Source organism: Diprion similis, chromosome 4 (genome assembly GCF_021155765.1).
Source record: "Diprion similis isolate iyDipSimi1 chromosome 4, iyDipSimi1.1, whole genome shotgun sequence".
NCBI classification, from domain to species: domain Eukaryota; kingdom Metazoa; phylum Arthropoda; class Insecta; order Hymenoptera; family Diprionidae; genus Diprion; species Diprion similis.
Window position 1 is genome coordinate 8,504,912 of NC_060108.1, and position 16,031 is coordinate 8,520,942.

A 16,031-nucleotide genomic window follows, 5' to 3' on the forward strand; every position below is an offset into this window, starting at 1 on the left:
ATATAAAACCCAGTACCCATCCTCTACCTAACTTTTAACGTTCTAATACCGCACTATGACAAGAGGAGTAGTTTTTCTCGTCTGCATTCCAACCTCTAGTCACGAGCACGAGTTGATTTACGGTGTGCCCATCGAACGGGGAAAACCTATTAATCCGAAACAGTGCAATACCCTGTCAAAACCAAGGCTTGACCTGGATCTAAGGCACAAGAAAAGTCCTAAGGATCCTTCGTCATTAATCAGTAAATCAAGAGCCGACGTACACGGTGAAGCTATCAAAAATGCCTCTGACAATGAGTTCATTTCAATGGAGACGGCAAGTGACACAGCTTTTACTATTTATTATACTCCTAATTGACTTTGTTATTCATTATATTTCAATCCAGAGGAATTGTGAAATATCTAGGAAAAATATTTTTCGTAAAAACATGTGTGAGACGAAAGTTTTAGGGTTTTGAGAAAAGCATAAGATCGTGCTATCAATAAACTTTTTAGCAATCGAAGTAATAAGTAGTTATGGAATTAAAAAAAAAAGCTTTTTCCGTGAGAAAGAAAGAATTCTAAGAATAATTTTTTTTCTATGTGCTCAGTTCCATCACCATTGAATAGTTCATAATTAACGTATTTTCGAATAGTGATTGATTCAGAGCTTTACTTATTAAACACTGGAATTCTCACTACGAGTGCGGATTTGCGTCAAGGAAAAACTATGATTTGGTTAGCAAAAGTTGGGAAAACTGACCAAATTTTTAAAAATAATTTTAGTGTCCACCACATCCAGATTTTATTGTGAGAATCCAGTTTTTTTTTGTGGTGCGAGGAACCACTTTCAAAGTTCCGAAAAAAATTCGTTAGAGTTAAAAATCGTTACATTTCGAAATCTAATCGATGCAACAAAACTTATTTTCGTTACTTCGTTGCTTCATGTGTATGTTACCGCAGCGAATTATTTCAGATTTTTGTGAGTGGCACGCCACGTCGAATATGACTATTTTGATACTTTTTTGCGATTATTTTACTATTTCGATCAGATCTTGAGCAAAAGTTGTTCAAATAGCTACAGAATATCGAGATTTGCCTTTCCAATATTACTTCATCTAATATTCAGCCTCGCTACCCTGTATATGAGAGCATTGAGTTGATGATATGTCGTATTTCAGGGCTAAATGTAATAAGTTGTAACAATTTTTATTTACTTTTTTGTTCATCAACAAATCAAAGTCAGATTTTCTGAATGTTAAATATGGTGAGTTTGTGGAAGTGGACTTTGATAGCACAAATTGGTTTCAGTATTGTAGTCTTATATCACCATCCTCTACATCGTGTGCTGTTCTCTTAAGGGGGTAGTATATAATATTTTTTGACATTTTAAGCACACAAAAAAAAAATTTAAGAACAAAATAAAAAATTGGTAGTATTATAGGCTGGTAAAGTGGGGGCTACGAAAAAGGGTGCATCCTGGTTGACGTGATTTAAACGCTTACAGTAGTCTGAAACAAAAAAATTTGAAAAATCCTTAAGTCATCATTGAATCAATTCTAAATTGATAAAGATATTGCTGTGGTTCAACCCTTGGAAATGAAAGAAAAGAGAAAAATTTACGAAATGGCGATGATATGACAAAAAAAATTCTTTACCCTTTTTTTTTTACCTTTCCGAATTTTTTAAAAATACACAAAAAACATTTTTCTAAAGCCAAAGGTCAAACTATAGAGGGATATATAAAGAAGATTTACACCAAATTTCAAAAAAATCGTTCGAGTAGAACTTGAGATATCATGTCGACCAGCTCGAAAAAAGTAGTTTGGAGAAAAATGCGTTCAAAGATTCGTTCCGGCAGGACCGGTTTAGTTGGCGCGTCACAAAAATAACTGTAACTCTGAAAATAATTTGAGTTCCCAAAAATCCTTTCACAGGCTTATTCTGAAAGGTCTATACTTCGAAAATGAAGAGAAATTTTTTTTTTCAAATTTCTAGACCAGAATACCCCCTTGAAGGTGACGACTGTTACTAGGCGAGCGCCTACCCTAGAACTCATACTTGGCGAACTCCTTCCGCTTTCTCTTCCCTAAGCTTCACCAATTACATTAGACATGTAATAGGTATCAAATTTACTCCTATATTAACACCGAATAAAACATAATTCTGGTGATAATTGTGATAGTAATGTATGGGATTGAAAGATTCTTGTACCAAAGTCGTTCGTGATGCATATCATTACGTGAAAACGTTGTTTTATGCCATTATCCATATTTCTGAAAATATTCCTTGCAACTTAACATTTACAATGGAGATAATATCTTGTCCTCGTTACTGTATTCATCACAATATGGCGGTGTACCACTAGGGTAGGCATCGATTTTTACATGACCCGACAGTCGGTATGCTTCTGCGCAGAGTAAGCCCTACGAACGGAGGTGTTACCGACCAGAGCGTTACCATTGCGCCATGTGCATTGCCAATCGATTTTATCGACAGAAAGTTCGATAATGAGTAAGATAATAAGATTCTGTGCTGTCGGATGGGTGAATTTCTACCACAGCTTCCCCATATTGATCAGTTACTGTTTTATCAGTCAGACAGACCAGTTTTGTTTCCAATGTCGGTCGCAAGCTGGACTTAACTCTACCCTTACCGACAGTTGGTGTTACCCACGACAGCGTTACCTTAGGTTTGCCATTGGGGGCGCCCTCTTCATCGATCAATCATTGACCCATCAATTGACACAGCTTCAGCTCCATTGTTCAACATAAGATAGCAATCTGAATGGGATGGTTGAGGGGGAAATGTGACGTTTGATAATAACGGATGGATGCTGTGAATAAATGTTTTCATCAATCATAGTAATAATCATTTATTGATTTATTTATTTAGTATTTTTCCAATCTTCAGATGAAATTCACAATGAGCCATGTTCAGTGGATAATATGGTGGGGGAAGAGCCACGTCATTTCGAAATTGACTCATAGCAATTCTTTATTATATTGCTAATTGGACTATACTCGACGATACAATCACTCGTGATCTCGACCCTGATTATGACAGATCACTCTTCATTAAACGCCGCGAAATTTAAAATTTCCTCATCGATAGCAGATTCGCGTAAATCAATGTTGGCGAGTGACTGGTGTGATAGATTTGTTAGTTTTTGCCGATCGTAAACCCTGGCCCATTGCAATAGCATCTCAGATATAATCCTATGCCCCACACATTCACCTCCATTGTTGCATCATGCCATTGGGCCTCGGTTAAGTTGGCATCCGCGCTTCAGCTATACCCGCGACACCACCCCAAGAGCCCCAGTAGCGCTTAGATTGGTCAGAATTAAAATGGGATACAACGTGAGCCGCATGCGATTCCTTCTGTATGCCACGTGCAGCCGTTGTTTCCCCATTGGACGCTACCGATTAGCCCTCTTGCCGTCGGTCAATTCTCTGACTCAGCGGAAACTAGCAGGTTCAAACCAGCAACTATAACAAAAGCGCCCGAGAGATTCGACGGAAGCAAACGGGCTCAAATTACCAACTGTAACAATGTATAAAGGATAAGAAATCTTGGATGTTCCGATCGATTTTCAGCGAATTATAATTTTGGAACGAAGTTCCTTATTATTAAAGACGTTTTGTCGTGCATGGCCGAAGAGTCAACCACTCGGCGATTGACCGTACACCTGACTTCGAGACTTCAAGACTTCACGAGGTCAACTGACTTCAACTGACTCACTGACTTCAAGCGATGTCGACTGACTCCAACTGACTTCGACTGTCTTCAATTGATGGCTGTGCGATTGTGTATGTTTCTATGTTCTTCATGTTTATTCAGAGGTAAGAGTACATATTCAGGTAATTTATAGATATTCATTATTATGAATATATAGCATAGTTTCAAGTATCACCCGGTATCACCATATATAATCATTATTAATTATAATCAACTATGTCTATTTGCGAATTTACTTGCAAATTACATTATAGTAAATATCATAAAATACTTTACTTATACTACGATAACATAAAAAAGGTAAAAAATCTTTTCGTTTCATTTAAAAAAATTATCTATCGGTAATCTTGTCGACAACTTCGCGGCTATATTGAGGAATGTTATTTTCCAACAGAGGTCTAGGTAGCGTACATAAATATCCTTCAATATTGCCGTAATAAGTTTGTTCCGGATGAATAACTAATTTATTTGATTCAACTACGAACCATGGGAAAGATAAACATATGATACCCTTAGGATTCTTAACCGGTGCTTCCATAGGAGCACTCTCAGCGGAATACTCAAATTCTCGACCTTTTCCAGAACTGTAAACAAATTCGAGAGTTCTACCAACAAATACATCACACCCTTTTTCAACAATAAAGGCACACCATTGACTAATTTGAATATCTTCGCATTGCACAATATCCGTCGTTGCATATTCATCTGATTCATTGGAAAACCTTTGTTCAACTTTGCTGCAGTCCCGACCCGACAATGCGCCTTTGACTTTATGTAATCGGTCACTACTCAACTTATTATAACCACTAGAATAGATTCAGCACAGTGTAATCTTTCTGATTATACCTTCTCGACCATGTGGGTCAGTCTAATAAACAAATGGTCCGTCTGGGGGAAGTTTCATTTCTTGAACTTCTTCACCTCCCTCACGATCAGTACTTTCCGGAGCGCATATTAACAGAGATGAATCTTCGTCGACGGTCTCACTACTCGTTAATACTGGAACAATTTGCACCTTTTTCGTAGGTACCTTGGCAGGTAATAATTCATCGCTATGCGAAACTATCCCACTCTCGTCGTCCTCGTCAAAAAGATAATTTTTTATATCTACCGATTTAACAGATGAAGGAATATTATCAATTATTCGAGGTTTCATTCCAAGAGAAAAAACAATATCCCTGGCCTCGCATCGGGCTCAGTCAATTGTAGTCAAGATTTCAGTTTCAGTCGGTAATTCCGTATCGCTAAGAATGTTCCGATTTTGTATTCTTCATTGAGTTCGTCGTTCTAATCGCGGAAAAGAGTAATCCTGTCCGAGATCTTGCATAACTTGAGACTGGAATTGAATTCTTTGAACGCGGTGGGTAAATTCCAGCATGTTAAGATTTATCATCATATAACAACAACTTGTGTCCACTCACAATTTTAAGAGCATGTGGGCATTTCTCATATACACCATAATGATCACAAGCTGGTTTCACTCCGTCGTAGAATAATTTCGTATCGTTCCTCACGAATTCTTCCAGGTCTTTGAAATTTGCCTCGGTGATAGACCGTATTGTAACCGTGTTATCGAATCCGGTCAATGTTAACAGATTCTTTAGATACACTGGAATTTTGACGTTTGAGGCATTATCCAATTCATTCTACAATCCATTTTGCTCAGGAGCCTGTAAATAAACGAAGGAAGTAAGAATATCAGTGAAACAAGATATTACAACTACGACCCCACCTGGTCATAACGCGTAAGAAAATATGCCAAACACGAAGCTTAACGAGGCTAAATCGATTGTGTACTTCAAAAGCGGTCATTCCTCGAAATTCAGTTATGAAGACTAGCGTGGTAGAACGGTGTGAGTGCCAAAATATTGAAAATAAATTTTTTTTTTATATTTATATTTTCGAAAATTCGTACGCACGTCGTTACAGAACGTTATGGCGGACAAAATTGACTTACGAAGTTATAACTATATTTACGAACTTTGAACTGACTAAGAGCCACACGAGTTCGGGTCTGACCGCTGAAAAAAAGAAAGAATTTCACTGATATGCTCCGTTTCATATCTCCGCAGGCAAGACTTTACTATCAGGATTCACTTCTATAATATTATACTGTTCCGCTATTTTTATCATCCAAATTTCACGATATTGCATGCAACTTCTGTTCATTTTGGCACTCAGGGGTCATTCATAAAAGACGTGCACGATTTTTTGCGAACCCTTGACCCCCTTCTCCCCTAGTGTCACAGTTAGTCACAATCTTCGAACCCCTCCTCCTACGAAACGTCCGATGGTCAAATTATAGACCCCCCTCCCCTTGATTTTTCAACATCGAAGGTAACGTGCAAAAATACTATAAAGGCAATTGTGACAAAATATGGCTTAAAAAATTGAAGCATCGTTTTTTTCTAAATCTGGAAAACGGAGCTTTCGAGTGGACGTCACACCCGGTATTATCCCCCCCCCCCCCCCCCCCCCCCCCATAAGCGTGGACGTCCTTTATGAATGACGCTATACACCGTTTTCGATCTCTCCCTAGTCTGCCATTTGGCCCCGTCATATTTGAAAATGTCCACAAATTTGAAAATCTACAATCGATTCTTATTCGTTGAGGTTCAAGCTTTTGATTCATATTTTTTTCGTAGTTTTAATATCGTCATTGTGTTTTCAATCACTATCCAAAGTGAAAAAAATTAGGACGAACCGCGGCATATACTAGCACAGAAAAAATCGATTTTCGGGAGTATTTTATCGAAGACGGATTGCTGTATTGAATCGGGGCTTGCGCCATTTGAAAGAGCTCGAAAAACTCAGAAAAATAATTTTTCATTTTTTTTTAATTAATTAATCAAATTTTGGGAGAGTCCGTTTGCTCTCCTAAAAAATCATAATGATGCCACTTACATCGTTTTGCCGTGCCATCCTTCATATACGGATTCAATAAAATTAAACATTTTTACAGCATGTAATAGTCCTACTTTTACCGACCGAGCAAATTCATTATTTTTTTTTTTTTTTTCTAATCAATAAACAAACGAACAGTAAGGGCTGAAATTTGGATGGCGCATAGCTCTTTCGTAGCAGAATCGAGGAAGGTTATTCATATCCCGAAAATCGTTGAAAAAAAATGGTTTTTTGACACGTGTTACTATTCCCACATCTCCCGCACTTCAGGGACCAAAAAGCGCATAGCTGAGGTACCTTCCGCCATTCCGGGGAAAATGAGGAGTAAAATGAGCCATGGTCAAACTGTTTTCAGGCAATATTGAGGCCTGGCAATGAGAACTCGTAATTACAATGATTTCGTAAATAAGAGATGCCTTCCGTGATCAGCTAGGCGCACGGTCGGTACCGTCGAGCGTTCCTTGGTTGGAATGTTCCTTGCTTGGAACGCTCGGCCGTGTGCACTTTCTTTCTCCCAACAGTTAATATATTCGTAAGAAAAAACCCCTTTACGAGTCACTAACTTGAATTGAAGCCCATCGTTATAAAATTTGCGGGTCACGAGTTTATGCGCGTCACTCAAATGGGATGAAAGTTTATCGATACTGTTAGCCATAAATCGAAACGAATCGATAATTCTCAAGTGGAGAGGTGGAGATATATCAAAGGATATATATTTTTCTTTATCTATGTGTAGCAGTGTAACTTTACCGGGAAAAGTTGAAGCTGGGGATTTAATCAAAAAATGTGAATCGTAATTGGACAATTTTTGAAAAACTATCGGAATTGTATGGGACTCTCTGAAATTCAAACTATACCAATTATGCACAGGACCGCCATATTTACCTGTGAAGTAACAGTGATCGTGGCATTTTTTCTCCTCAGGGGTAAACGGCTTTCCGCAAATGTATCGATTTTTTGCGCACATGTGACGATCGCGTTACACGTGGTAAGAGACTCCATTCGAATTATTATATATTTTTGATGCGTTACTCTGCTCTCACCGATAAATCTTTAAGCTGTTGCATGAACTAATCTACGCAATCGGCACTGCGTTTACTACGGAACCCCGATGAAGTCTCTTTGTACGGGCAATGTACGTAGTATGCCACACTGTGTGGGTGTACCGATACGGGTTTCAATATACATTCGAGGTCGACGTAAACCACAAACGGAGTAGTGCCTTTGTATCGGAAATTTAAAAACGCTAAATCTTTAAAGTTTGGACATTTCATGCTCACTTTATTCAACATAATGCAGTCGTGCCGATGGTGGTCGTAAGCATGTTTTACGGAGAAGTGACACAGCACGTGTTGCATAAAAACGGTTGACCATTACGATCGGACAATTGTTTACTTACCAATCGCGAAAGATCTTTAATCCAAGCTAAGTGGAATCTGAGTGAGAACTCGCGAGTTATATCATGTTCGAGACAATCATTACTTTCAAACATGAGAAGATGAATCGTTTCAACGTTTGCGCTATGCAAATTTTTACTCAAACGAATTGGCACGATAACGTTCTTCTCAGATTTTGCACGTTGTGAAAAAGTTTCAGATTCTATTCCATACACATTGATTCGCAAATCATGCAATTTTTCGAAATTTTTCATTTTATGCAGAGTGGCGGAAAATTTGATACCTATGCAGTCCAACTCTGGAATATACCGGCATAATGATGTGTCGTCTTAGCTCGGGTGTTGACTGGGTGGAGGGCTTTAACGGTGGTCCAGAGAAGGTATCTTTCATCCTTGTTTTCGACATTCACCACCGCTTTCTTCCTCTGAATGTCCTTGGGTAGCGTGATGATTGTTGGAATTCCTGCGCCGAGAGGCTGGTATCAGTTGATGTTTACGATGACGTTAAGGATCTTGATTATGCTTCAATCGGAATCACGTTGCACGAAATATTCAACCTTCGTGAACAAATTTCTCTTTGCATGTGTAAACCAACTTTTTATATGGCCCGAGCGGAGGACCATCGCAATGGATGTATTGAAGCGTTTAATCTTCGCGGCGATCCCGTCATGTTTCACGTTTTCGAATTTGCACGTCAATGTAATGTTGACCTTCACATTCCCCTCATCACACTGTACCAGCCTCAATCGCTCGATGATGACCCGCTATGCGTTGTCCAGAAGGACCTCCAAATTCCTATTGTACAGATTGGTGACAATGCCGGTGCGGTAATGATGAAAATCCGGCTAGCAGTAGCGATATCGACATCGTCCCACTGTACGCTTGCAGGATTGTCTGTATTGCCACCTGTCACTACAGCATGCTGTTGTTGCGGGTAAATCTTTGCCACTCAGGATTGTATGAGCGCTATTGCGTGTTGGATTTGTTGTTTCGCACCCACACTTATTCTCGGGCGCAGAGAAATATATCGCAAAACTTGGGTAGTTCCCATTTCAATGTCGATCCAATGATTGAAGACATCGTGATTCTCCTGTTCAGGAGGCAGCTCGCTCACTAAATTGTGTGTGGTTTCCATCTGCTTGACGAGGTTCAAGTATGCTTCAGCGGCCATGACTTCGACTGTTATATTTGGGAATAGGGAGCAAAGAGTCGTGCACACACATATATGATATATATACTGTATTCCATTTTTCAATATGATATTTTGGAGCGTTAAGCTGTCGACTTACCAAGGCTTATTTACACAACGCTGGTACAACCACGACTGACTTCGCTTTCATACGCTCCATATAGGAGGTATATACGTACATTACTTGTCGCGGAAAAGTTGCGGGGGTGGGTCACCGATATTTGGCTGCCGATTTTTTTTCCAAAGTAGGTCAGAAAAAGGGTATTCCTGAAAATTCGAGCTCCATACACCCAAATCCGGCCACTGGAGAATTTTTAGAAATTTGCAAAGAGGCAATTTTTCAGTCATTTTCAAAAATTTATATCTCAGCTTCTGTATGACTCAGAGATTTCAATCAAATGGCATCCTTCTCTGTCAATCTTATATTTTCATCAAAAAATAGTTTATCAGTTCAAACTCATATCCGGTTTAGCTGGGGACTCTCAACTGGACTGCTATTTTGATCAAATTTTCCGTATGTTTCAAAGGCTCTCAAATCTACATTTTTTGAAATGGAAAGATTGTTGACGGCTTATATTTTCCGTTAAGATATATTCTGATGATATCTGCCCTATTTTTGCCTGACAGCTTCCATTCCACTGAGATGTTGCCATATAAAGTAGGTCGATTTTTGAGAAACGCTGTTTTTGAATAGCTATAACTTTTTTCTGTCAACTCGAAATCCTTTGAAATTTTCACTGATCATACTTCATTGTATCCTTAAATAACCCTGAAAATTTCAAGTTTGGAATCAAACTGGTTTCCGAGCTAAGAATTTTTGAAAATGTCGAATTTTCGATCTAATATGACGTTTTTTGTTGTTTATTATAAGGTTTGATAATTTTACGCAATTGATTAATACTTACTCAAAAGGTAATTGTAGCGTAGGAGGAAAAATGAGCCAGCTAAAAAAAAAACTAAGGAAAATAATTATTCCATCTAACTTTTTCTTCGCGTTGTGAATTTTAAATATTTAATCCTTCTATATTTATTCGAATTACATATTTTGAAAAAGTTTTCAATGTTGATGAACTATTTGAACCTGTAAATTATTTTATGTTGCGTGTAATAATTCTTAAATACTTCATAAACTTTTACAACACGAAAACCCGTTTGATTTCAAACTTGAAATTTTCAGGGTTGTATAGGGATACAATGAAGTATGATCCGTGAAAATTTCAAAGGATTTCGAGTTGATTAACAAAGTTATAGCTATTCAAGAACAGCGTTTTTTCAAAAATTGACCCACTTCATGTGGCGACATCTCAGTGGAATGGAAACGATCAAACAAATATAGGGCAGATATCATCAGAATATACCTTGACGAAAATTATAAGCCGTGAACCATCGTTCCCTTTCCAAAAATATAGATTCGAGCGCCTTTGAAACGTAAGGAAAATTTGATTAAAATGGCAGTCCAGTTGAGAGTCCCCAGCTAAACCGGATATGAGTTTGAACTGACGTACTATTTTTTTCTTGAAAAAATAAGATTAACAGAGAAGGATGCCATTTGATTGGAATCTTTGAGTCATATAGAAGCTTAGATATAAGTTTTTGAAAATGACCGAAAAATCGCCTTTTTGCAAATTTCCAAAAATTCTCCAGTGGCTGGATTTGGGCGTATAAAGCTCAAATTTTCAGGATGACCTTTTTTTTGGACCTACTTTGAAAAAAAATCGGCAGCCCAATATTGGTGACCCAAACATATTTGAGCCTGCACGCACCTTTCGTAACCAGTAAAGAAAATGTCAAGTGAAGGACACATCCGCGAACGGGTGGGATACTTCGGCAGGATTGATGACGAGTGATATTTCTCCGAGCAGGATTGGTGTGTAGTACTACATTATAATAAAATTTTAACTTCTTCCACTCTTTGTTCTGTATCCATCATTTCAACAGGTGGAAACTGTTATTTTCGGATTACAAATTTATCAAGTATATAAATGGCGACTGCAGCCCATCAGCATATTTTTTCGCTAAAGACGGTGATTGTCAAAGCCTCCCCCATTATTTCAGTCCACCACCAGTTACATTATTACTATTATTATTATTATTATTATTATTATTGTCGACATTCATTTTTCCTCTCATAGCCTGGTATAGAGCATGTGTGTAGATAACACCGTAAGAGTGGGTGTCGCCTACGCCCAATCTGGCTGTGGATGGCTGCAACTTCCTTGGGTACAAGCTTCTTGCCATAACCGATAAACATTGCACGCCTAAGGTCATCGCCATGTTCCAGAGGGATGTTGCAGTCAATTTTTCTCAAACACTGCTAGAAGACTGACCATTCAGCACCCTGCAAACCTGCTATTATCCTCTCGCGGATGAATTTCGTAGAAGAAGAGAGAATGGCGAAGATTATTGACGATACATAACTGCATGAAAATTAAAACTCTTTGAATTCCCTTCCGTAGTATTTCAACTGCAGACGATTTTCCGCAGCCATATTACACATTTCAGATAGGTGATCAGAATCTTCTTGTAGAACCCTATCAATTCTCGGTGGTAAGAAGACGTTGTTTTCCTCATCGATGGTCGCCAGAATACGTACCCCGAATTCATTCTGATCAGTCTTATCTCGATGAGGTCATGTACTGCGTTAATTTCGAGTTCCAACATCTTCTTGTTCGGTACACGGAGAGAATTTTATGAGAATCGCTTGCACAAGTAGCATAGTACGAGTGAGTTATCCCGGAGGATGAGCGTTGGTACGATAAACATGTGCATTGCTGACTGTAACAAAGAAATGATTCTTCTACCGATATAGGAATTCTTCCTATTTGTATGAAAAATGTATTTTTAATACTCACCATAAAGGATTGTCGAGGAAAATATATGGCTGTGATATTTGTTACAGATGCAATCGCAATTATAAATGATTAATAACGTGGAACATTATCATGTACGATATTACAATTTGATGCTTTCGCGTATATGACGTTCTTCTACTTGGCATAGTCATACGTCAATCACTTATAATACTATGTATCAGATAGCGAAATACATTTCTTAAGATATCTGACATGAAAGATACTCACGTATGCAGTGTAACGAACAATACCGCAAGCGCTGTATTTTTCGATAAGCACCATGGTATTTACTGATAATCAAATATGAGAATAAGTAAAATCATATACACAGTATGAGAATGATTCTCATACTGCCAGGTTTGAATCCCCCACTACCGATCTTCCCCCCACTGTAGCGTGAACTGAGCGTATGTGCTTGAATTACTGCTTCAGCGCTCCTTGTACGTGCTTGTGCGTGTTACGGACCTTACGGTGATCAGTAATTCTTATAATTGTACGAAGTGCCGTGTTTAGAAAGAAAGGTAAAGCATCGACGTCAACATTCAAATGAAGTAAGTAAATCATTTTTCAATGCTTCAATAACCCACACGACGTAAAATAAGGATTTTTTGTGTTCGGGCCTCGGGGCCATCTTGGATACTTATAAGTGATGCCCTACCGGTAGAAGCTGCCAATCGCTTGGAAGGTTTGATTACTATGTACTTAAAAAACCATGTGAAACTGTTCCCCGGTAAAATGAAGCCGAAGCATCATTTCCTTATTCATTACAAAAAAGTGATGTCAATAGTAGGAGTCTTATGGAAAATTTCTTCCATGAGGTATGAGGGTAAGCACCAGGAAGGAAAAATGATAGCTCGGACTGCTGTTAGCCGCGTTAATGTATGTCGCTCGATAGCGTTTCGGCATCAATTGTTATTAAGTAATCGTTTTCTCTCAGAGCTTGGCTCAGATTCCACAATTAAACATGGTCCAATACAGGACATGACGTTTAAAGATCTATTACAGAAGGTTCCTTCACCTGGATGTTTACCTTCGAATTTAGCAAGCTCAGTTGAGATGGTTAATTGGATAGAATTCCGGGCTAATAGAATTGCAAAAAACTCCATGATTATGATACCCTGCGAAGACGGACCCTCATTCTATGAAGTGCACTTAATTTTGCTGCACGTAAAAGATCAGGCTTATTTCATTACAAAGCCATTACCAAATTGTTATTTTGACGATCACACACAATCCTACAAGATTTTAGACGACAATCCTAAATTATGGGTTTATTTAAGTTATGCTGACCTTATGAATTCTGTAATTTCATATAAGAACCGTTTAAGTAACGGCCGTACTTACATAGCCAAGTTGTGGATGTGAATTTAAAAATGGACCACAGTAAAATCTCATTCGTATTTTCATTTTTTAAAGGACTAATAAAAGTTGGTCTAAAAAACATCTAATCCATTAACAGATGTTTAGTAAAAAAATATCAACACGCTTCGGGATGAAATTTCAGTCTCAGAGCATAATTTCTGCAATGAGGTTCTCAAAAGGTATCCTTACATCTCAACTTTCATTACAAAACGGTGTAATTTTTCTTCTCATCCACGCCATGTCAATCCTCAAATATATATGTCATATGTTATGAAGATGTGTACCTTTGTATGTGTACCATATACCTTTAATGAATATATATATATATATATATATACATATATATATATATATATAGAAAAATGTATTTCGAATATTTTTTGGTTGACTTGAAAAATTAACGACGGAGCCAGGAATCAAACCTGGTATCCAGAGATGCTTTACCGGAGACTTACTCCACTGAGCATATCACCCATGAACGGCCGGGTCCGTTCTAACAGGCTGAGTAGTGATACCGAGTTACACTCTCAGTCACACACTTGACACTTGTCTCTAACATCCTACAGACACAGTCAAACATGTGCCTCTGCGACGAAATTCACATTTCTATATATATATATATATATATAATATTGTAACGCCCAAAAGGCATTATGTATTATAATCCACGGAAGCAACCCACTTCCCTCGAGTCAACCACTCCTCGAATTAACTTTAGCCGTCACAAAGCACGGATATAACATATAAAAGACTGAAACTAGCCCTATAATATTCAAAACGAGTAAAGCCAAAGAGAATAGAATAATATGTATATACTAAGAAATATACCTATGTGAGGCACGCTAATCCGGCACAGCAAGCAAAAACCCATATCTATATAACGCACGGCGTTCGAGCCTCGCGCGCCGTCAAAGAGGGGGAAGGAACCAAAATAGTATATAAGCGGGCACCTCGGACACAGGAGGATACTCTCTTTTTCCAGCTCTCCTTTGGAGAAGCTAATTCGCAAACAAAGGATCAACTGAGATCGCTCAGTTGATCCAATTATATACATTGTGTTCTAACTGTATAACGGCTATTTAAAGTATTATATTCTTCTATTTCGAAATCTCAGACCATTTCAAACAGCAAACCTATATAAATTTATACTATCTTTATTTACTGCTCTGCAGCTCGTCAACGACTCATAACGATCATCATTAATTACAACACACGCATTTAATCAATTTGTTCGGTAGCTGGCGCCGATATTAGGCCACACAACTTTCTGTATTATTTCACTATTAATATTTATCATTATTATTATTTTATCACCCAACATTGGTTGATTCTTTATTTTTCTATTTTTTTTTGTACAATGTTATACGCCGCAGGCGAAATAGATTAAATTTCTTATTTTATCCAACACACGCGCAAAGAGAGATTCTGTCAATCACCCACCCCTTCATCCCACCGGCTGCATCTTCTCACTATCGCAGTGAAAGATTCATTGCTGCTACACACACACGGCTGCGGTCGTGCGCTATTGCAGCGTACTCTGCATTGCTAAATCATACATCCATCCACATTAACGGTTGCGTCTCCTCACTATTGCAGTCAAAGATTCATTGCTGACACACACACACGGCTGCGGTCGTGCGCTATTGCAGCGCACTCTGCATTGCTAAATCATACATCCATCCACATCACCGGCTGCGTCTTCTCACTATTGCAGTGAAAGATTCATTGCTGCGACACACACACGGCTGCGGTCGTGCGCTATTGCAGCGCACTCTGCATTGCTAAATCATACATCCATCCACATTAACGGTTGCGTCTCCTCACTATTGCAGTCAAAGATTCATTGCTGACACACACACCCGGCTGCGGTCGTGCGCTATTGCAGCGCACTCTGCATTGCTAAATCATACATCCATCCACATCACCGGCTGCGTCTTCTCACTATTGCAGTGAAAGATTCATTGCTGCGACACACACACGGCTGCGGTCGTGCGCTATTGCAGCGCACTGTGCATTGCTAAATCATACATCCATCCACATTAACGGTTGCGTCTCCTCACTATTGCAGTCAAAGATTCATTGCTGACACACACACCCGGCTGCGGTCGTGCACTATTGCAGCGCACTCTGCATTGCTAAATCATACATCCATCCACATCACCGGCTGCGTCTTCTCACTATTGCAGTGAAAGATTCATTGCTGCGACACACACACGGCTGCGGTCGTGCGCTATTGCAGCGCACTCTGCATTGCTAAATCATACATCCATCCACATCACCGGCTGCGTCTTCTCACTATTGCAGTGAAAGATTCATTGCTGCGACACACACACCCGGCTGCGGTCGTGCGCTATTGCAGCGCACTCTGCATTGCTAAATCATACATCCATCCACATTAACGGTTGCGTCTCCTCACTATTGCAGTCAAAGATTCATTGCTGCGATACACACACGGCTGCGGTCGTGCGCTATTGCAGCGCACTGTGCATTGCTAAATCATACATCCATCCACATTAACGGTTGCGTCTCCTCACTATTGCAGTCAAAGATTCATTGCTGACACACACACCCGGCTGCGGTCGTGCGCTATTGCAGCGCACTCTGCATT

General features: G+C 39.0%; 1 protein-coding gene across 1 annotated transcript in view; it reads left to right on the forward strand.

Annotated features, from left to right (window-relative positions):
• Positions 1 to 35: 35 nt before the first annotated feature.
• The window catches only part of LOC124405241, a 63,187-nt gene continuing 47,191 nt past the window's right edge, over positions 36 to 16,031 (forward strand). Inside the window, exon 1 of the mRNA XM_046879972.1 lies at positions 36 to 316. Within this exon, the coding sequence (XP_046735928.1) occupies positions 56 to 316 (261 nt within the window). The 5' untranslated portion in view covers positions 36 to 55. The remainder of the gene's footprint in view (positions 317 to 16,031) is intronic.